General features: G+C 42.4%; 2 protein-coding genes across 7 annotated transcripts in view; one reads left to right on the plus strand and one right to left on the minus strand.

The window, feature by feature from the left end:
- Positions 1–1,984: 1,984 nt before the first annotated feature.
- On the minus strand, positions 1,985–8,685 carry timm22 (translocase of inner mitochondrial membrane 22). The gene is made up of 4 exons (XM_004076597.4): positions 8,381–8,685; positions 8,013–8,209; positions 2,529–2,601; positions 1,985–2,447 (listed from the first exon to the last, which is right to left on the minus strand). The coding sequence occupies exons 1-4, from the start codon at positions 8,637–8,639 to the stop codon at positions 2,371–2,373; spliced, it is 606 nt and encodes a 201-aa protein (XP_004076645.1). The 5' UTR covers positions 8,640–8,685; the 3' UTR covers positions 1,985–2,370.
- A 128-nt stretch (positions 8,686–8,813) lies between these two features.
- tspoap1 (TSPO associated protein 1) overlaps positions 8,814–22,463 on the plus strand; it is a 75,736-nt gene continuing 62,086 nt past the window's right edge. For all 6 annotated transcript variants that reach the window (XM_020709024.2, XM_020709029.2, XM_020709030.2 and 3 more), the window contains exons 1-3: positions 8,814–9,370; positions 9,988–10,948; positions 16,019–16,267. In XM_020709024.2, coding sequence (XP_020564683.1) covers positions 10,112–10,948; positions 16,019–16,267 — 1,086 coding nt within the window. In that variant the 5' untranslated portion in view covers positions 8,814–9,370; positions 9,988–10,111. The remainder of the gene's footprint in view (positions 9,371–9,987; positions 10,949–16,018; positions 16,268–22,463) is intronic.

A 22,463-nucleotide genomic window follows, 5' to 3' on the forward strand; every position in this document is an offset into this window, starting at 1 on the left:
TAAATGTTGAAGTAATTTAGTCATTTCTTTAGTCAAAGTTTAGTGGGTGGTGGGATCGTGACCTGTCAATCATCACTGACCTTCATTCTGAGCTCTTTAGACATTTACGTTCTTATCCCTTGTGCTATCCTTGGCACTTTAACATTGGTAGTTGGGTCATCTACACCCACTAGACAGTGCTCTGAACCTTTTTTCTTCAATGATTTGTGATCTTCACTGGTGTCCATGGATTACATGAAATCCTCTCCACCTTTGTCATGGTAGGGAGAACACGTCAATGGTCATCTTGTCCCCATAGGATAGCACAAGGGTTACAGCTCTCCCTTGTGGTCGGATTTGAGAACTGCATCCAAAGTTAAAGACGTCGTTTCCAAAAAATCCAGGGTTGATGTCCTCCATTTACATCTATCAGCCAGGAAGTTCAAGTACATTTTATTTCTACAGAAGCTATTTTTATTATTTTCTAAAAAAAAACAACAACAAAACAATGCAGCTTCCCCTTCAACGCCAAAAGGTCAGAAGAACCAAAAAAAAAAAAACAGTTGTATGACTCCTCAAAGCAGCTGCAAAACTTTGAGAGACCGTTTTCTGTAGGACTCAGATTTCTGGGCCTTCTTGACCAGAGATGATGACGAGCAGATGAGGTCCTGGATGTGAGCAGCACCCTCCCCAAACTGTCACGAGGACTCGTCCTCCTTTATTACTGCATGCTTCACATCTGTTTGCAGAAATAAAAGTGAATGATGACGCAGTGAACTCCCTGAAATGATGAAGCTGAGGAAGAACTGACCCCGTTATCTATTAACCCTTGTAATATCTTAGATGACCCCACCCTCACAATGATGTGTCATTGCTACCGTGACAAAGGTGGAAAGATTTCATGTAATCCATGGACACCAGTGAAGATCACAAATCATTGAAGAAAAAAGGTTCAGAGCACCGTCTAGTGGGTCTAGATGACCCCACTCCCAACGTTAAAGTGCCTAGGATAGCAAAAGGGTTAAACAGCATCCATACCACCTTCTTCTTTTCCTCAAATTCTATTTTAAAGAAATCATGTTCAGGTGCATTTTCTGAAACTTAACATTTGGCTATTTAAGTCTAATAGGTCAATTATTTTTTTCATTTACTTAAAAATGTTAAGTTTTGAAACTGGATCTTTAGAAACGGGGATGCTCAACAAAGTTGACTGGAACAATTCAATTCTGTCACTTCTTAAACTTTTATGGAGAGTAGTGTTGTCTAAATCACTCTATTCAGTAATATGGTGGTGGTGATGAAGAACAACACTAAATCTTTTGGTTCTAACTGGGTCACCATGTTTTAAAAGCTTTTTGAGGACGCATCTTTCTGCACAGGGTGGATTAGAGCGCCATCTGGTGGTGAATCTGATACAGCAATTTTAAAAAGATCATTCAACATCTTTGAGTTTAAACAACTGATTGTTTTCCTCGAGCAGATAAGAAAAACTTAGCATTAAAAACGGAGAAATCAAGTTTAATTTAAACCTTTTAACTATCAAAACATAGAAATCAACATTTAACTCTTTGTTTTCAAAATGTAAAGGGCATTTCTTTCTAAATAAAATGTATTATTATTAATTAAATACAATAGAACCATTCAATCCAGTGTTTCCCAAACCTGGTTCTTGGGAAATCCTCTTCTGTTCAAACACACCTGCTGTCATTTACAGGCTTCTGATGAGGCTGACAATGAAATGAATCAGGTGACGTTAAGAACAACAAAAGAGACGTGCAGGACAGTGTTCTCCGAGGACCAGGGTTGGGAAGCGCTGGTTTGATGAACCGATGCTCCACATCCGTCCTCTGGGAGCCGGGGTGGATCAGCTGAGCGTCAGGATCCAGAAGACAAAAACCTCAGGAGGTCACAGCAAAAACAGAGCAGCAATCATGTAACCACACAGACCTATCCTGACAAAAATGTATGTTTTAGAAAAAGTATGTTTGTTGTGCAAGTACAGCACAGCCAGTGCAAACCAACTTTAATGTTTATTAAATGTTTTTAACTGCTTTTCCAACCGTAAGGTTTTAATTCCATTTTTTTTCCATCTTTATAGATGACTTTGGTTTAAAAAAAAAAAAAATTTTTTTAAACAAATAGTTTATGAACATATATTTGTAGTTCCCATGTGAAAACAATGAAACGTTTGTCTCCATCCAGACACGCTGCTGGCCGATCCCCAGATGAATCTGTCGGATGCTCCGTTGCACATGGAAAGCCTCACTTCAGTCCACATAAAAGGAAACTAGAAGTCTCATTTCTGTCGGTGCGGCCCAACGTCTCAATCCCACTGTCCTCAGTGAGCGTCTGCATGTGCAGCAGGGAAGTCCTCATCTTCCAAAGCATGACTCAGCGTAAATAGTATTCGATGGCAGCAGAGAAAGCAGCAAATCCTCCACATCCAAGAACTCCAGCCTTCAGCCCGGCTGCAAAAACAAAACAACGAAAACTTAACATCAGTGAGGAAAACAGAACAAAGAGGTCAGTAAAAAAAACAAGCTGCAAACCTCGAAATCCAATGACACCTCCGGTTACACAGCCGCTGTAAACGGCGTTCTTCCAGTCGGATTTGCCCCTGTGCTGCAAACCAAACACAAGCGCAACAGGAAAGTTCATGCAATATTCATTTGAGGCCAAAGTCAGAAAGAAAAATAAAAGAAGTCAGAAACTATTTACAAGTTAAAATAGGAAAATTCAGAGTAAACCAGCAGGGGGCACCAAAGAGCTCTGAAACCTCTGTTGGACTTTCTGTACAGAAACATCCCTTCAACATTGTAACCCTCGTGCTATCCTATCAAGATGACCATTGACGTCTTATCCCTACCATGACAAAGGTGGATAAAGGTGGAACGATTTCATGTAATAGTTCGGCGCACTGTATAGTGGGGTCTGAATGACCCAACTCCCAATGTTAAAGTGCCTAAGATAGCACAAGGGTTAAACAGTGTCTGGTGTTTCTAAAGCTGCAACAGCTGATTCTATTCTATTTTTATTTTTTTTTCTTCTTTTTTCTTCTCTTTCCTCTTCTTTCTCTTTTTTTCTTAACACACCTGCTAGCTGCAAAAAATGTTCACATGTCAACATGTACACAAAACAGATAGTGTTCACGAACGCATACCTATGTCTTTAAACCAACTAGTGTGAAATCTTTCATTCATTCAATCACGCAAACTATAAGTGCAAAGTGAGCTAACACCTGTGCTCAGGTGAGTGTTTATGTTCTTCTAAAATGGATGGTGGAATGTGAAAAGAAGGAGGAGGAGCGCCCAGCCACCCCCACACCCAGACCCCCGCCGCAGCAGCGGCGGCAGCCGGAATTCCCCCAACGCCACACGGGAACAGGCAGGGAACGACCGCCCCCCGGGCGACCAAGACCGCCACCCAGGCCAGGGCCAGCAGGACCGCCGCGAGGCCCCCAGAGCCAGAGAGCAGGGAGGCGCGGAGGGAAAGAGAGCGCCGCCCCAGCCCAGCCAGGAAAGCAGCCCCCCCGCCGCGCCGGAAGAGCCCAACGCAGGGCCCCACCGGAGAAGGACGCCCACAGCCCCAGACACCCAAGGGACACGGCCGCCATCGCCAAGGGGCACGCACCCCCCACCAGGGAAGGGGTAGGGGACAGATGGACCCAGGTCCCACCTTCCTTGCAAAATGTGTGTGCGTGTATGTGTGTATGAGAGGGTGTGTGTGTGTATGTGTGTGTGTTTATGTTGGAATGTATATATTGAAGGGGGAGGGGTGTGTGTACTAAGGAGGGTGCAGTTAAAATTGGCGAGTAGGGCACTAGGGGGACATCTCCTGATTACTCACAATGATGTCCCCTCACCCTCCCCACCAAGGGGCCCTAAATGTCTAAGGTGCGGTTAAAATTAGCGGGTAGGGTGCCAGGAGGACGTCTGCTGCTTGCTTGCAGTGATGTCCAAGCACCCCCCCTACCAAGGACCCTTCATGTCTAAGGTGCAAATAAAACCGAAAGAGGGGGGGCCCACTCCATACGGCAACCATAGGAGGGGGGCCACTGCCAAGTAGCCCCCCCCCAAGGTGCATCGCAGGCTAGACCCCCCCACCCCCTCACCCTAATATGAGGTTATATGAGGAAGGGGGTAAGTTGGGGACAGCTGGTAGACTGTCAAACAGCTGTCCCCCAGCAAAGAGGCCAGGGCCACCCAGCCCAGGGGCCCCACTCCCGGAGGCGCAGACACCCCAGGCCCGGCACCACCCACCCCACACAGAGAGAGAGGAGCCAGAGAGCGCCGCCCCCCCGGAGCAAGCCCAGGCCCCCACCCCCAGACGCCGGCCCTAGAGGAGCTCTGGTCAGGCCTTGACGGGACCGAGGAGGCCAACCGGCCGAGGCAACCACTGATTGCCTCAGCGGAGACCCCGACCCGTTAGCCCCCCCGACCCGTACCAATAATGGCCCCCCCTCCCCCCCAGAACGCCCCCCCACAGGACAGGGCCGACAAGCCCCCCACCCCACCCCAGACCCCGCAGCCGAAGCGGATGACACCCAGAGCGACCGGGGGCCCCGAGAGGGTTGTCCCGTCCCGCCCCAGAGCCAGGGAAGGGCCGATCCCAGCCCCAGGTGCAGATGGGCAGCCCGTCCGGCGCCGCTGGCACCCCCCCCCCCCCCCGAGCAGGGCCCCCGCCAACCCCCCCCAGCGCAGGCAAAGGGACCACCCCCCCAAGCCAAGCCAGACCACCACCCCACCCCCCACCACGCACACCCAAGCCCAGAGGACCACGCAGCGCCCCAGCCCGCCCCACCCAGGCACCGGACCCGACCCCCCGACCAACGGAGCCCCCACCGCCCCCGCCAGGCACCGGAGGCCCCGACCCCCACCCCAAACCACGGCAGAAGGGCAAGGAGCAGCGACAACCAAGCCCCCCACCCCTTAAGTCATGGAGTCAACCATAGGAGACCAGAGAGACCGAATTCTTTCAAAGTTACTTGAGCTTTGGGCTGACATTTTTTCCAAGCTGATATGATCAAACAGCAGATTTCTCTGTTGACTTATGTTTATATTTTTCTTGTTTTTCCAATTTATTAAAATAGTTTTTTTGGCAATACAAAGAGTTGTGAAAATGATAGATGCTAATCCTTCTTCTATATCGATGGCACTCATGTCACCAAGCACACAAAGTGACGGTGAAGCCGTGATTGAAACCTTAAGCCAGACTGATAAATCGGCACATACCTGCTGCCAGAGTATTTTTCTTATTTTTAACTAAAGTATCATATGTCATGTGACCTAAAACCAGACTCCATACATGCAGTTAAAGGAAAACATGTTAAAAATGATAAAAAAAATGAAATTATAATTGATTTTTATACATTTAATGACATGTTTTATATTAACATGTGTGTTTGTTTAGAATATATTTAGAGTACAATTCTCACGTGTTTGTATCATACAAGTGCAAATTGCTTCGTCCTCTACTTTTCATGCTATCCCCATTGAAAAGGGCTCGTCATTTACCCTTGTTTCGTTTATTTCATATTTCAATATTGTTTTTATAGTATGAACACTGTAGATATTTGTTGATGTGGCTGCATTCATTTATGGTCTGCATGACCCTTCAGAGGTCATCTGCTCCTCATTTAGGTCCTTTTACCTGATGATGAGGCTTCAGAGCAAAAACCTTCCAGTAAATGTTCACTTTTGTGAGTTTGCAGGAATGCCTCTCCTTTCTGCCTGATTTTGTTTGGGCTTTAACCTATACACTCGTCTACCAGGTGAAGCGCACAGAAACTTCCCAATAGTTTGGTTGGGTGCAAATTAAAACTCTGGGATGGGACGTTTCCTGGGTTTGCTGTTAAAAAACCCATCAATGCCGTACACAAAGCCTGCCCTGATGCTGTCGACCCCCCAAACAAGGAGCTGGAAAACAACAATTCAGGAAAAGAAGGAAAGGAGAAGATTTGACAAGAAATTCTAGACTTTAAGACTTTCTAGAGCTTTGAATCTGAACTACTTTAATCCTATGAAACAGAATCTGTCAGAATACTAGTGCACTAAATAGCTTAGCTGTGTTTTTAAAGGATAAATACTTGTTCTTTTGATTTAAATGGATGAAAGGAAACTTAAAAAGACAACAAATATGTTTAAAACGTTAGCTACACCAAATATTGCTTGTCTGATAACTAATAATCAGCTAAAAACGGTCATTGTCAGTCCAACGACAACGTCATAATTGTCCTGTTCTGTTTTGTGTTGTTGCACAGTGTGCTGTACTTTTTTTTTTTTTAACCCTTGAAGTTGTGGTTCCATCCTGGTTGAGTGGGTTTGGACTTCAGAACACTGGAGACTAATGGGTCTGTTTACAGGAGCTGGATATTTCCCACTAAAAACATGAACAGAACAGATCCGTCTGGAGTTTGCTTTGGCTCTCTTGTTCCTCTGTGACTTTAAACTGAACCCACACAGTCAGTGTGCAGAAGAAAAGTGCAGCTGCAGCAGCATTACCCATGTTTGGATTTACTTCATTGCTATCGGTTGGATTCAAGATCATCCAAATTCAGCGAAAACCAAAGTTGAGTTGCGGCGATGGCAGCCTCTCTTGGGGTGCAGAGCAAAACCGAAAGTTGGAAAAAAAAAGAATGAGCGTGAACTGACTTTCCAATCCTAATCCATAGGGTCCACCATGACATCAAGCCATCTAACAGCTTCGGCTCTACTCTGAGGGCTTTTCGCAGGACTGTTTGACTGTTCTTCCATTAGTGAGGCCATGTTGGACAAAAAGGTCTGGCTCTGCTCTAGTTCACCACAAAGGTCCACAAAGGCAGCTTTAGGTCAGAACACTAACCGGCTCTTCCACATCTTCAAGGACTTACTAAAGAGACCATCTCCAAACTGCTCCCATAAAGTTGCTAGAATGGAATTGTCCAAAATCTCCTGGTGTTGAAAAACCCAGAGATTCCCCTTCCTCCACCAAACTTCACACCATTCTCCTGGAGACCAGCAAACCCAGACTCTTTCATCTGACTTTCCAGTGGAGGAGTGTGGGGCAATTTTCCAGAGAACACTACTCCTCTGATCCGGCACTTCCCTGGTGATGTTTAAGAGCCGACCTGAGGACTCAACACAAAATGGGAGACCTCAGCGACCTTTCCGTCTCCGTGTGTCCCACCTGTTGTGTGATGTCTGTTCTAATACCTCTGACAGCTAAGTGAGGAGCTTTTCGGGGCATTGAAATGTCACAACTGGACTCTTTACACAGGAGCGTCCCATCCCAGCACCGGCTGGAGCTCAGAGACAAGAACTCATAGAAGTATGGGAGGGAATGTGTCAGGGTAAAGGCCCGTACACACCGGGACGAATATTCGCCAGGCGTTATTCGCCAGCGTTTTTCGCCACGTTTTTTATGTTCACACCCAGGCGATTTTCGCTGACGATGAGTGGAGTGAACATGCAATTTCATTCCCTGACATTAGATGGCGCTTAATGTAAAACAGAAATACTCCTGTACACAAGGTGGCGCTGCGCAACTTTACGCTTCTGAAAGTCGCTTTTCACTCAGAAGAAGAGAGCAAGTATTTACACGCTTGTCAGAATCAAACAAAGAAAACATGAATATTTCAAGCACCAGTAGCTCCAACTGGTGCTCTGGGTCGGGGATATTTTAGAATGTCCGTCATTATTGCTTCGCGGCAGTGTAGACGCTACTTGGCGTCTATCTTCTTCGCTGGTATGTGTGCTCAGCAAGGCAGTTTTGTGTTTGAGCGCCCCCAAGTTGTGTTTTACTGTAACTTCAGAAGCTCCAGACACGTGAGCAAAAGCGCCATTCTCATTGGTCGAGTAGATTTCGACGCCACGCGTCGAAAAAAAAAACGAACCCGAGGCGTTTTTTTTTTTTGACGCTTTAACGCCTGGCGTTTTTTCGCGTCGGTGTGCACACTCTCATTGGTGCCCTTTGTTTAGTCACGAGGCGTTAAACGTCGGCGAAAATCGCCGGCGAAATTCGTCCCGGTGTGAACAGGCCTTAAAGGTGTGACCTACCGATTCTATGATGCATTCTGTACAGGAGAACATGGCTCCCACGATGGCAAAGTTCTTGGCGTACGACATCCCTCTCTGACCCATGTCCTTCAGGACTTCTCGCGCTGTTGGCGTTCTTAAAGGATCTTTGGGGTCAAAGCCAACGTTGGTGTCGATGCCAGCTGTGAAAACGCCAAACGCTCCTCCGAGGACAAACCCTGCAGCAGGAAATACACAACATCACTGATGGAACGATAAGTGGCATGAAATGCATGCTGGTGGTTTGCAGGGAATTCAAAATAAATAACTCACTCAAAAGGAAATGTTTGCATCCAAGCATAACGTCAGTCTAGATTTTGGGGGACAGTAGATGTTTGAGGTGTAATTACCTCCCACACAGGCCAGCACAGACTTGAAGGCGCAGCTCTCCATTCCTCTCTCGATCATCTTCTGCTCGTCGCTCTTAGCAGGAACCGGCAGGCCCCCCATCACGCCGGGGTTGAGGTCCTTCGCGGCCCTTTTGTCTCCAATGAGATGCTCCAGAACCATGCTGTACTGAATGGTGGAGCTGCCCATGTCAGAACCAACCGAATTTAGGTCTTTTAAATCGGAGTCGGCAGCGCTTGCTGATCCCGAGGAGGCCGCCATGTTTCTCAATGACACTGGTTATGGTAAATGTAGTTCAACAAGACTGTAAGCAGATTCGCTCAGGTTTGCTGCAGACACTGCTCTTAAAAAATAGTTTATTTATTTACGAAATCGTAGCTGAAAAAACATTATTTAGCGATAGCTTATGAAGCAAAATAACACATTTAGCCAGGTGTAACAAATGTGTCGTTCCATTTCCGCACTTTCGACACGGGTTAACGTGTCGTAGCAGCTGAGGTTGCGTTCAGAGGTCACTATCAGTGCTGTGATTTATAAGACGTTGACTTTATGAATAATTCACTGTGCGGCGGGAAATTTTTTTTCTTCTTTTTTTCTTTTAATATATAACTACTAACGGAGAAATTAAATAAGGGTAAATGTTTGAGTTGGGGAAATTTGCCTAAAGAGAAGCATTAAACTAGATGGTTCATTAAAGAATCAAACAAAGGAAATTATCTCTCAAACATTTCTGATTATATCTTTTCACAATTTTCCAACCAATTACAACGAAATAACCGCCAGGTGATGCTTGTACACAAACGTGAATAAGCTTGTGGGATACGGACGGGATGTACTTGAACGCAGCACTGCTCCCGGACGGGCCAGCAGGATAACGGGGGACTGACTCTCCGTGTGACACGGGTCTGCTCGGCGCAGATAAACAAACCCTTCCTTGCATGAACCCGTGGCGCTTTAACAACTAACTCTGCAAGCCTGGGTCACGCTGCACAGTATGTATCGACGTCCACAAAAGTTACTTTGATTAATAAATAAATACATTAAAAAAAAAACATTGTATGTAGCAATAAAGAAAAAAAGTTTACACAGTTAGTTTGAGCACGAGTTTTGTGTTCGTTCTAGCTAGAATGAAAACGTAACGGTGAGCTGACATCGTCTAAAAATACGTATAACAGTAATTTATCATGACTCGAACCAGCTCAGTGTATTAAAATGTGAATGTTTTTATTATCTTAACGTCTTTAAACGGCAGTTGTTGTTTTAGCGGAATTAAGCTAGGTAATTAGCTCCCGTTAGCTAACGGTTCATGCTCTTAGGGAGCTGTCACACTGTCACCGCGAACTTAAGCTAGTTTAAGGGAAAAGCCACTTGTTGCACCTTTAGGTGTTTGTTAGCTCACCTGGTAAAATGTTTTTAATTCATCAGGAAGAAGAAAATCCTACTAAGAATATTTTGTTAGTGTCTTGACCTGTCTTTCCACCTTTTTAACCCTTTCAACTTGGTATTATTTACTTATTGCTTATGCTGTCATCATACTAAAAAACACCTTACTACCCCATTAACCATCTTTATTTTTCTATTTCTCTTTTGCCTTGCCTCGCCTTTCCAGTGCATGCCTTGCATGTTAGTTGACTCTGCAGACATGTTCTTCCTCGCTTTGATGCATGGCCTTTCTTAAGAAATGATGAACACAACAAAAGCTGTCTTGCATGTTGTGCTGTGAGTGAAGCATCATGAGAGACGACAGGGATAACCCTCTGGCCCTGTCATTCAAGAGTTCCAGCTGCAACGATTACAGTCAAGAACTCCGGCGATTACGTGCTGATTTGGAGGTAGAGAAGAACCAAGCGGCGTGGGCCTGTGGGCGGCTCGCTGTGGAGCTTCGGCGACTCAGAGAAGAGGCGGAGAGGGAACATCAGAGGGCTGTGAAGGAGCTGGCAGCCAGACGAGGGTCTAGAAAGAGTCAGAATGGATCTAGAAACCTTCTGGTTGAAGATTTAAGGAATAAAGATGATGGACAATTCTGCAAAGGTGTACCCACAGGGGAAGAGACTTTTCATTTCTGTAGCAGTCAAACACAGCTCCTGCTTGATAAGATTAATGGAAAGGATGCACCTTTTAAATCACAGGATTTTGAGCTAGAAAAGGCCATCCTCCTCTGCCACCTGCTAGAGACTCATGGACAACTCCTAAGGGGAACTCAAAAAACCAAATCTCAACGCTGTGCAGCCAAATGTTCTTCAAAGAAGCAAGCTAAGGAGGAGACCAGTAAACCCTACAAGACAAGCACTTTCTCTAATTACCCAAGTGCCCCACAACTGAAACCTCAGGGTGACTCCCACTCATCCCAGAGGTCCAAACTAGAAGGGTGGAGGCAGTCATTGGAGTGTAATCTACCTGCAGATGCTTCATGTTTCTCCACTAAAACCTGTCCGAGCACCAGCCTGACAACGGGTCACCCTCATCCTCCTCCTACACATGCAGGTCAGGAGAACCGGGCATCAAACTGGACTGAATCCTCTGGAACAGATGAGTCCTCCATCTCCAAATGTATGGGGAGGAACATGGAGGTAAGCAGATTGTTTACCTGTTTATTGTGGTTCAGTTCAGAAGCCATGAACCCAAAAGTCTCAAGAAATCTGTGTGCGTGTTCTGACAGGTTCTTTGTTTAATTTGTTCTTTTAAACTAAGCATTACTATAGTAACAGAGGCAGACCTGCAGAATGACTGAATCATCTTATAAAAAATATATATACAAACTCTTTTTTAACAATAAAAATATACGCCTTCTTTGAGCGGGTTCTGTTGTTGTGTCTAGAGTTTTTAGGCTAAAGGATGAAGGCAGTCGATCATTTAGGTCAGTGTTTTTCAACCAGTGTGCCGCGGCACACTAGTGTGCCGTGGGAGACGGTCAAGTGTGCCGTGGAGAAATTGCCCTCATTAATCATTCACTGATCTAAAAACATTTCCCATCTCCAGGATATCAGCTCTTTGTTCATCCAAACAGGCCCTGATAAAACACTGAGTAGTTAGGAATATGAAAGATCTTAAAATTACTTTTTCTTTGTGTTTATTTAATTCTATTAAAGACATTTTGATAAGGATTACGTTACCGCGATTTACCTGCAGCTATGACAGTTTGCGGAAAAGTCCCGTCCCTTTAACTGTCTCCACCAATCATTCTTGAAGGCTTAATCACATGTCATCAGTCTGACCAATCAGAAGTGCTTAAAGTCTTCACTTCCTTGTTCTTAATTCTGCTGATAAAGTCGCTCAGTTCTAACAAAAATACCGGCTAAAGCTCTTCTTTAGCGGTGTAGCTTTCCACAGAGTCCGGTGTCAGACCGTGAAACAAGTGGACAATACAATAAATCTCAGAGACGCCAGTCTTTCTGCAAGTTTTCCGCACTTTTCACACTACATCTCCCATGATGCATTGGCTTAAAGAGCCAGTGTCCCAGCGCACAATGAGTTGTCGTTGCGAAACGCCTTGAAACCCCAACAAACAAACAGTTTCTAATGAGTTGTCGTTGCGAAACGCCTTGAAACCCCAACAAACAAACAGTTTCTAAATTTTTCTAATTTAACTTTCATTTCATCTCTTAGCAAAAACAGCCGCAACTTCCTGCTTTTCCGGCCACAATTATCACAAAAATACACGTGAGATTGCGGGCGGGCGGGCGGGGGTGGGGGGGGGGTTGTCGATCAATACAGACCATGAATTTCTGTTTTTTTTTTTTTTTGGATGCTGGTGTGCCGCGGGATTTTTGTCAAGGTTAAAGTGTGCCGTGGCTCAAAAAAGGTTGAAAAACACTGATTTAGGTCATTCCAGCATCTTTAACTCTTCATCATGTTTGGTTACAGGAGCCTAAGGGGGGTGGTCAGCAACTTTTTTTATTTTTTCAATAATCTTTAGTAATGTAGTGAAGTCCATTGTCTTACTGAGGATGTGCAGTGCAGTCCGGAAGTGCACTCCCCATGCAGAGGATGGTTCTTTGTTTGGAAGAATGTCTATTCAGCCCAGTAACATCCACTGTGATAGATCAACTAAATCTTGATGTAAGTTCTGAAAATTCTTGCCTATAACAGGAAAAAAAAAATAAGGTGCAGGTCACAGGAAGCCCTTTGAAACAGGTCTCCATATTTTTCTTTTTTGCTTGTTTCTTGCAAATAAGAAAGTGGTTAATCTATCCATATGCATTGATGCTTACATTTATTTCTGTAGGATCATTTTTTGATCACATTTTTGAAATTTATAAACTGCTGTAGAAAACCAGAAACGGATCATAACAACTAAACAAATTCCTGATTCATTTTATGAAATCTACTTTTTTATTTTTAAAATGGCACAGTTTCCCAACAGTACCAGAGATCTGTGGGGTGTAACTTAACATTTTCAATCTGTTCTTCAGAAAACGAGGTAGAGTGTTCTGCTTTTCCGCTCTCCTGAGTGTTGGAAGTGGGTCAGTGTGTCCCTGACACTCAAATTTTGGATCAGGTTCATACAGAGGAAAATTTAATAATTGAAGATTTAACTGTTTATAAACAAAATCCTTTATCCTTTCATATATTTCTGTGCAGCTCTGCATCTCAAAGGTTAAATCAGCTAAAAGATTCCTGCAGTTTAAATGAAAGATGGGTTTTGTTTTTGTCCTTTTTCTCAATTTTAGACTTGTTTTGCTTATATGAAGTAATAATGCTATAACAAAGATTTAACATAGCAAACATGCTTGCTTTTGCTTTTATTTATTATTGCCAAATTTATATTTACTGCTATAAGCATAGTGTATAAATCAATCCTAAAACAGTACGTCTTGTCCTCAAACTACACAACTAAAACAAGTTTAATATCCTTTTAGTATTATGGGATGTCAGGAGCTTCTGTCGAAACATGGCTGTTAAATGAAACAGTCATTAAAACGGAGCCATAATGGACACAGCAGTGAAATATGCCGCTGACCTTTCAGTTTTATGTTCAGTAGCAAATAATTTATAGTTTGCGTATCATATGTTTTGTCTTTTATTGTTTTGCTACAAGCAGCGCAGCCCTAAAATGATGACGGGCTGAAGCAGAGCAGAAAGTCTTCACAGCAGAGGTGGTGTCGGGCTTCAGTCTATTAAACACATGCTCTTGAATTGTATTAAATAATGCATTTGTCTGCAAACACAAGCAGCCTTTGTGTCAGAGCACATAGGAAAGGAAATTTGTGTTTTCATCATTTAATAACACCAGATGTTGAGTTCTAGTCAAATGACTCCCCTGTGTTTTCAGTTTGCTTCAAATACAGTTCTGAACTTATAGAGACCCCCCACCATGTGTGGATCATTATGCTTTTCATGTTTATTTGCACGCTCATTCTATTGACCAGCCAGCATTCCAATACACCAAACACAATTTTAGAAGCATATTATTTGCTAAAAAAATGAACAAAGAAAACGACTTAAAAAGACTTGACCTATAGATAATCAATAAGGGTATCAGAATCACAGCAGGCAAAATCCCAAGGATTCTTAAAACTGATGTGTGAAACATTTTCTTTAGTTTCTAAAGAATAACTCAAAAATATAGTCCTGTTCAAGTTGAAAGCAATCCACCCTCAGTAAGATTTAGTTTAATTTGTAATTATTTTACTTTTGGGTTTTATGAGGCTTTGTTATAAATAATAATGAAAACGCTAATGTAAAAACAAATCTGGTAATGAAGGATTATGTTGGTTAAAATCTGTTTCAAATTTAAAATTAAAGCCCTGGCCGTCCCACTTTGACCCACTCTTACTAGCTGACTGGCCTTTATACTTCCATCCCTTTCCCTATTTGCCCCTGCCTCTCTGGTCAGAGCTGCAGTGGCAAATTCTTCAAAAATAAATAAATAAATAAAGCCCACTTTTTGTCAAAATGGCGACCTCTAAGTTTTAGAGGAGTCTCCAAAAGTAAACTTTGAGATTTCTTTGGCAACAAGGGTTTTTGTTAACCACACCCACATTCTTAATTATAATCATATTGTATGCTATATTGTTTCGATCAGCTTGAGCCAACAATTCACATAATCAATTTTCACAATATTATGGTTAAAAACGTGGGAGCAGCTGTTAAAAATCTACAATTTTTAACTCCATCATTTTTTCCCAAGTGGCTTCCCAATGATGCTCGAGGAGTTGGGAAGAGATGAATGGAAATCCGTAGAAGTTTAACTTTGTAGCTGATACTTACCGTGATTTTTATTATTTAATTTATTTATTTTGCAGGTGGGTTTGCTCAAACAGATGTTTTCGTTTCCTATAGCCGTAGATCCTTTTTTTTATACTTAAACATTTCAGACCACAAAGCTTTTTTTTTTAAATTACTTTTTATTTCCCTTTAGTTCTTGTATACTAAGTTTGAACCATTTCAGGCCACTTTAGCCTTTGTAGCTACATGGAACATGAAATGTTCACAATTTGTAATTTGAAAGCTGACATTGAGGTGAACAAATCCAATTCATTCTTTCTAAAACACTCCTCTGAAGCTTTGTTGCTGAAGCATCTTCTATTACCTGGAACTCAATAACATTTAAATAAATGAATAAAAATTCAGGAATTAGTCTGTACCGCACATATTTGATCTTTCACCTGCCTCGTGCAGCCTCCCTCCCTTGCAGTGTTGACCGCCTCTTGAACAATCAGTAGCCGGCCAGCATCATTCCAGCGTCATCTCCATGGAAACCAGCCTCAGCTGCTGTGATCATTGGGCCTGCCTGTTAGCCTGCCTTTTTGTGATAGGATGAGGGAAGCAGCAGTCCCAGCCCCCCTCCTCTCAGCGACATTCCCCGTCTTACACACGTATTTTTCCTCGCATCCTCCTCCTTCACCTTTTTTCTGTTGGAGGAGGCGAAATGGGATTAAGCCACCCTGTCGAGTGTCTTTCTGCATCTGGATGGAACGCTTTTTCGCACGGCTGCGTCATAGTCAGGAGACTCGCAGCCGGAGAGTCATCGCGTCTGGTTCATCACAGCGTCGCTGAGAGAATGGAGACTATAGAGAAGACCTGTTAGACCATTTTCAGTGAATTTTCTCTGGGGTATTTTTTTTTTTATACTTTGGCCTACAAAAGCTGTGACAGTAATCTGGAGGGTAAGAAGAAAAGCACAGTGTCCTCCTCCTGTTTTGGACAAACCTCCTGGGATTACAGAGCGGCAAGAAAACATGTAATGGCAATGTTGTTAGCAGGACTCTGAATGTAAATATCAATACTAATAACTGCTACGCTGTTGGGACGTGCTGTGAATTGTCTGCACCAGCCAAGGCTGAAGAAATGTAGCATCCCTTCAACTGGTTGTCCTCATTTGGACAAAATGCTACTGCGTAGCAGCAAAGGCACCTCACAGCTTCTGGTCCTCTGGAACTGCTTTATTCAAGCTCAGTTACCGTTGATGCTTTGAAGCATTTACACAGAGAGGAAACAGCTTGCTATCTGACAGCCATGGCAGGAACAGTACTTGGTTTGTTCTCCACACTTTAACGGAGTGCAAAAAGCCTTTCATCCCTTGAGCTGTCATTTAGATGTTTGGACCGCTCATCTGCATGGTTAATGTCAAAGTGAGCATGCTGTTGACGTTCTCAGCCGACCACACAGATCTCATCTGCTCTGTGTGACTTTGACAGAGAGTGATGTACGATCTGTGCTCTCGGCCCGAGCAGCCTGAACCCGCACCCGAACACGCAGACATGGAGAGCAGCAACGGCATGGAGGCTCTTGGGAAACAGCAAGAGAAACTCAACGAGTCGGAGAAGCACAGCAACAACAATGACGTCCCAAAAACTGCCAAGTTAGCCACAAAGTCTTTGCTGGGAAAGCGGCACCATTCGCTCTACGCAAACCTCAGTGGGTTTGAAGCTGAAGGAGTACAAAAGGTAAGTGTGAAACTTTTTATGACCGATATAACATCCAGACTTTGTTTGTATTTTAGTTTAGATAAATATGACATTACTTGAATCCTCTAATCCTTTTAAATTACTCCTCTGTTGCATGGCGTCCCTCAGGGCTCAGTCCTAGGCCCGAAAAATTACTAGTGCTTTTAAGAATGTGTCCTACCATTTCTATGCTGATGACATCCAATTGTACTGCTTTTTTAGTGACCAACTTTTTAATGATTTAATTACTTATCAGGTATTAAAAATTGGCTTACACTAATTTACCTTCAACTAAATGAAAAGGAAATGGAAATCCTAATCATTGTCCCTGAACAGAAAGTATTCCTTATTAAACACCACATAGGCACTGTGGGCTACGCTTGAAAGCCTACCTTCAGGAACCAAAGTCATTCAAGCTACTTGGTCAAAAATGGTTTTCTATTACTGAAGAAACATTTTTAAACTAAGGGAAATGGTCACCAAAGATGACCTGGAGATTGTAGTCCATGCTTTTATCTCATCTCGTTTAGATTACTGCAATTCTCTCTTTATTTGTTTGAATAAATCCACAGCTAATCGCCAACAGTTGGTACAAAAAACAGCAGCAAGGCTTTTAACAGGAACTAGTAAAAGAGCTCATATTTTACCGGTTTTATCTTTTTTACATTGGCTACCTATCAATTTCAGAATTGATTTTAAAATTTCTGTTTTGATCTTTAGAGCTCATAATAGGCAGGCCCCTAATTATGTCTACTGTTGGTATCATATGTGTCCAGTCGTGCCCTTTGGGGTGACCTTGCTTTTCAAGCAGTAGCCCTGAGAGTGGAATGCCTTGCCCTTATCCCTTTGGGTGACCGATACTGTGGAGTCTTTTAAGAAACAGCTGAAGATGCTGTTTTTAAAAAGAGCTTTAGTTCATTGTTCTGTTTCTTTTTAATGTTGCTATGCTTTAATTGGTTTTACTTGGAAAGCACTTTGTGATTTTATCTGTGAGAGATGCTATACAAATAGCGCTTACTTAAGGCCTGTTCACACCGGGACGAATTTCGCCGGCGATTTTCGCCGACGTTTAACGCCTCGTGACTAAACAAAGGGCACCAATGTGAGTGTGCACACCGAGGCGAAAAAACGCCAAGCGGGTTCGTTTTTTTTTTTCGACGCGTCGCGTCGAAATTTATTCGACCAATGAGAATGGCGCTTTTGCACACGTGTCTGGAGCTTCTGAAGTTACAGTAAAACACAACTTGGGGGGGCTCAAACACAAAACTGCCTTGCTGAGCACACATACCAGCGAAGAAGATAGACGCCAAGTAGCGTCTACACTGCCGCGAAGAAATAATGACGGACATTCTTAAATATCCCCTTACCAAGTACCAGTTGGAGCTACTGATGCTTGAAATATTCATGTTATTTTCTTTATGATTCTGACAAGCGCGTAAATACCTGCTCTCTTCTTCTGAGTGAAAAGCGACTTTAAGAATCGTAAAGTTGCGCAGCGCCACCTTGTGTACAGGAGTATTTCTGTTTACATTAAGCGCCATCTAATGTCAGGGAATGAAATTGCATGTTCGCTCGGCTCACCGTCAGCGAAAATCGCCTGGGTGTGAACACAAAAGACGTGGCGAAAAACGCTGGCGAATAACGCCTGGCGAATATTCGTCCCGGTGTGTACAGGCCTTTAGTTACGGACTAATGACAGCATGCTTGAACTTTATGTCATTAACATTTGAGAACTAAAAGCAATCTAATTTGCATTAAAAAGGATTATGTACAGTGGATTTCCCTGTTAGGAGAATCTGTGTGTTGTATGGCACACTACTTCACAACCCCTGCTGTTTAACTACTTAATTAAGATCTTCATGTGGAGAAACCTCTAATGAGCTATCAACTCTCGTCCTGAGAAAAGATCTGTGGCCCTGATGGAACATTAAGCAGCGTTATTAGTGAGGGTCAGCAGCTGTGCTTGTTAACGAAAAACAATCACATTGAAATTCCTCTGAGGGATTTTCAGACAGTTCAGCGCGTTTGTCTCATGTTTCCCAAAAATCAATTTTCACCATAAGTAGAAACCAGGTTAGCTCTGTGTGCATGAATCTATGTAGCTGTCTGCAAATAATATGAAGGGCGTCTCTTCCCAGATCGCCACAGCATCCTTTAAACCCAATTAGGGCTGCACGATATTAAGAAAACTCGCGATATGCGATATTAGTAATTAATATTGCGATAACGATATAATTTGCGGTATATAAACAATTAGCAAAACAACCAAAGATATTAATCCCATTCCATTACAACAGCTTAAAAATTATACTACAAATGACCCTTGTTGACATAGGAGGCGAACATGCAACATAATAGGGCGCCATCCGATTAGTTAACAACGTAAAGGGGTCCATCTGATTGGTCAAATGCAGAAAGGGATTCTTTCAATCCATTAAACACTTCAAGCTGCCATAAGATTGTTTGGCCACATCTAAGGTAACCATTTATTGCAAATTTGCTGTCTTTTGCGATATGCATATTGCAAAGCTTGATATTGCGATAACGATAAATTTGCGGTATATTGTGCAGGCCTAAACCCAATCGTCTCTCACACCAACCACCCTCGTTTAGGAGAAGGGTGGTGTTTATCTGATTTGGATGGATGAAGTGACTTCAGCTCCTAAAATTTTTCTCTGAAGCACTTGAGTTGTTGACCACATCAGATAAATGTTAAATTGTGAAAAAATGTACGTGAAAATTTTTGGTCAGACAGTATAACTGGTATAAAATCTATATTAAGAATGGTCACGCCAACTAAAATAGCCAGTGTGGTGACTGCTGATCTGACTCATGTTTCAACACACTCTTAGTTGTGAAGCCTGTGTGGATCCGTGTAAAACAGGAACCTTTTCTGGGGGGGGGGGGATCAAAAATTTCTAGAAGTGTCATCCAAAGTTTCAGGAAAGCAGGTTTCCTCTTCACTCTCAGGTTTTTCCTTTTAGGAGCTATACTTTTCCAGATCCCGCAGCAGTGAATATTGGTACATTAGATGAGACAATACAGCAATGTGTCGATCTCTTACAAACAGAAAATATAATCGCCCTGTTTCATCCAGGTTTTCTTGGTTGATGATGCTAATGTGTGTCCATTGGTTTTGTCAGTTCTGCCCACATAGACGGTAAATATGGAATCTACTTTGTAAACACGTCTGTTGTCTGCTGCTGTGGATAAAATGACATTACTAAACTCATCAGAAACCAGGAGTGGAGGGTTGTACTAACTTTATTCACAGCGGTTTTTTCACATGGTTTAACCAACCAGTACCGTTTTAGTCTTCATTTTGATGAATCCTTCAAGCTTATTAGGAATTTAGTCATCTATTGATCTATGTAATGAGAATTTGCTCTTTTCTGTTTAGGAGCGACTTTTGTCATTAGATAAATCCTTCCTGTTGTGTGTTTTCTAATACAGACATTATTACCTTCTGTCTAAAGTGTATCAGTGATGTTTGCTCTCTGTGTTGCTGAATAGTGCTGTTATTGGGCTGTGTGCATACATATGGGTGTCTTTATTAGCTAAGCATGTTAATTTTAGTAAATAATTAATGGAGCTAAAACCTCTGGAGAACCAGATCCTGGCCGTCTAGGAGCTGAAACCTCAATGTGTCTGTCAGCCGTCTGGCTGCTCTGGAGACTGAGGTTAATGAACGCTCACTTGTTTTGTTTTTGCTCTCACATTTACTGTGTTTACAATTAGTGGAAGTTATAAAAATTATGGATTAGGCCATAGACACTCTCTTTACCCCTACAATCACTCTGTGATTACAGTCATTTTCATTTGTCTACTGTGTTTTTATCTTTTCAGTAGAAAAATAATACATGGTTTATTTGACTTAGATTTGTCTTAACTTAAATCTAAACCAAATGAATTGCACAGATATTGAAAACCGTTTTATTTATCATTCACTGGGAAACAGTGAACAAACAGCTAAAGTTATGTGCTAAAAATGTGTGGATGCCTTTTCAAACCAAACATTTGTTACATTAAAGTGATTAGTCTCTCTGTCTAAAGCTGAGTAGTGTGGGTGTTGCATAAGAAACACTTGTCCAGCTTCCATCCAGGACTCAAACTACTCTTCTTTTTAGTGGCTGAAAAAGGGGGGGTTGAAACACTCCTGCTGTCTTATTTGCAGCAAATTTTAACTTTTTTTTAAGGTTAAGTAAAAATTGAGTAGGCCATGTCAAATATTTTATCTTCCTCTTCTTTTTACTTCAACGTTTCCTTCAGAGGTCGCCACGATGAATACTTTTATGGGTGCCTTCACCCAACAGTACTAGGATAGTCTCCACGATTCTCCTGGTGGTCTTGTTTATACCCTGAATGACAGCTCTGCCAGCTTCGGTGTGTGCGTAAGTGAATGGGACTATGACTGTGAACCACCTTTTGACCTTAATGAACCCAGAAAAGTTCCAAATTGTATAAACTATTCAGCATAGATACCCCAACTGCAAGGCGGCAAAATGACAAAAACAAACCTCAAAAACCTGTGAAACCTTCTCACAATATGAAGTACCGGCAGTTCCTTTTTGAAGCTTTTCAAACCGCAGGGGAAAAAATTGACACACTCAGGGGGTTTTCTTTAAACCCCAAAGCCTAAATCATATTAATTTAAAGCCTTCGAATTAAGACTGTGAGTGTGGAACTTGGATCTAAAACAAAGTGTTTCATATATTCCTAATTACTTGACAAAAAATAACATTTATAAGGGTAATTTCCTTTTGTTAATCCAATACTTCTCCAAATGTGTTTTTGCTTTTAAAATGGTCAACAGTGTTAAATTATTACACATCTTCCACCGTGCTTTAGGCCTCCAAAGGCCCCTTCAAAAGTGAAGTCAAGCTCAGATTCTTGGTATATATTCATGTTAAAGTAACTGCAATAAAGACTGTAGGAATAGAGATAATAATAGACAAGATTGCTATTCTTTAAAAAAAAAAAGCAACTATAATTTTATGTAGTTTTACATGCTAAAGGTCCCTATTCCTCTTTAAAAGTTCTGATCATAAAAAATATTTGGCTATGATAAGTTCTGGTCTTTTATTTTCCTGTGGTTCTGGTTTCATGGCGTTCCTTTCTCTGGTTCTTCTGCTGTTGCTGTGATTTGCTGCAGATCATTGATAAATATCTATGATCCCTTTTTAAAACTGGAAAAGCGTTTTTCCTGGATGATGATGGGGAGGCTTGTGTTGTTGGTCCAATGCTTTTTACCAAAGGTCACTATTGTTGCTGGAGTTCCTCTGCTCAACGTGCATTTTCACAGCAACTTAAGAGGCTGGATGTCATTTTAGATGGCCTGAGGAAGCTGACCTTTACCTATCCTGGATATTGTTTGTGTTTTTAAGTTTCCATTTTCCTTAAACTCGGTTGCAGGACTGTTTGAATTCTTAAATATTGTTGAAATCAGATCCTAATGCTGCAGCATCAACCTAATACATTTGTGGGTTGTTGTATTTTTTTTTGCTTTTTTTAAAAAGAAACTGTGATCCCTTTCCTTTGATATTCTAAAGTGATATGTTCTGTCAGCACTCAGGGTGAAGGGCAGATCAGTCAATATCTTGGGATGTTGCCATCAGAGAGACCAGGTTTCACGCGTACAGTGTTTAAGTTGTTGGCAACTGACGGTTTGAACAACGTTGTGGTTCTTTTCTCCCAAATAAACCCCAAGGGATTCTTTTTTTAATTGTTCAACTGCAAATGTTGGGTGATAATTCTGGAGGACAGAAGATGTTTCAGCCGAACTCCCTGTGGGGGTGGCTAGAACTGCTTTGCAATTGCATTGATGCATCTGGATATGTGCACTGCAGCTTGCGTGGGGTCAGACTAATCACCAGAGTGAATCCAGGTGAAGGATGGGCGTCATTCTTATCACTCAGAGTAGTTTCATTAAACGGCCTGTTGACAAAGATGAGTTGACCTCAGTCATTTATGCTTTTTTTAATATCTTTGTTCTTAAGACAAATTTTGTAAACGTGCAACAACTAAAGAAAAATAACAGAATCAATAAACTTATTTAAAGGGGTAAAAAAAATAATCATTTGGGTCTAAATACCACAGCTGAACACTTTTGCTGCAAACCTGATGCTGTGGTGTTTATTGTATAGAGCTTATAGTTTAGAGAGCTATAAAGCACCACATCTGTCTGTCTGTCTGTCAG

The sequence above is a fragment of the Oryzias latipes genome, chromosome 14 (assembly GCF_002234675.1).
Source record: "Oryzias latipes chromosome 14, ASM223467v1".
NCBI classification, from domain to species: Eukaryota; Metazoa; Chordata; class Actinopteri; order Beloniformes; family Adrianichthyidae; genus Oryzias; species Oryzias latipes.

Bases quoted from the DNA above. Each gene is read 5' to 3' on its own strand.
- timm22 (XM_004076597.4), bottom strand. From the start codon at position 8,639: ATGGCGGCCTCCTCGGGATCAGCAAGCGCTGCCGACTCCGATTTAAAA. The intron at 2,602-8,012 runs GTAGGTCACACC...TTTGGTTTGCAG, and splicing joins CAGAATGCATCATAGAATCG to CACAGGGGCAAATCCGACTG. The intron at 2,448-2,528 runs GTTTGCAGCTTG...TTGTTTTTGCAG, and splicing joins AGGTGTCATTGGATTTCGAG to CCGGGCTGAAGGCTGGAGTT.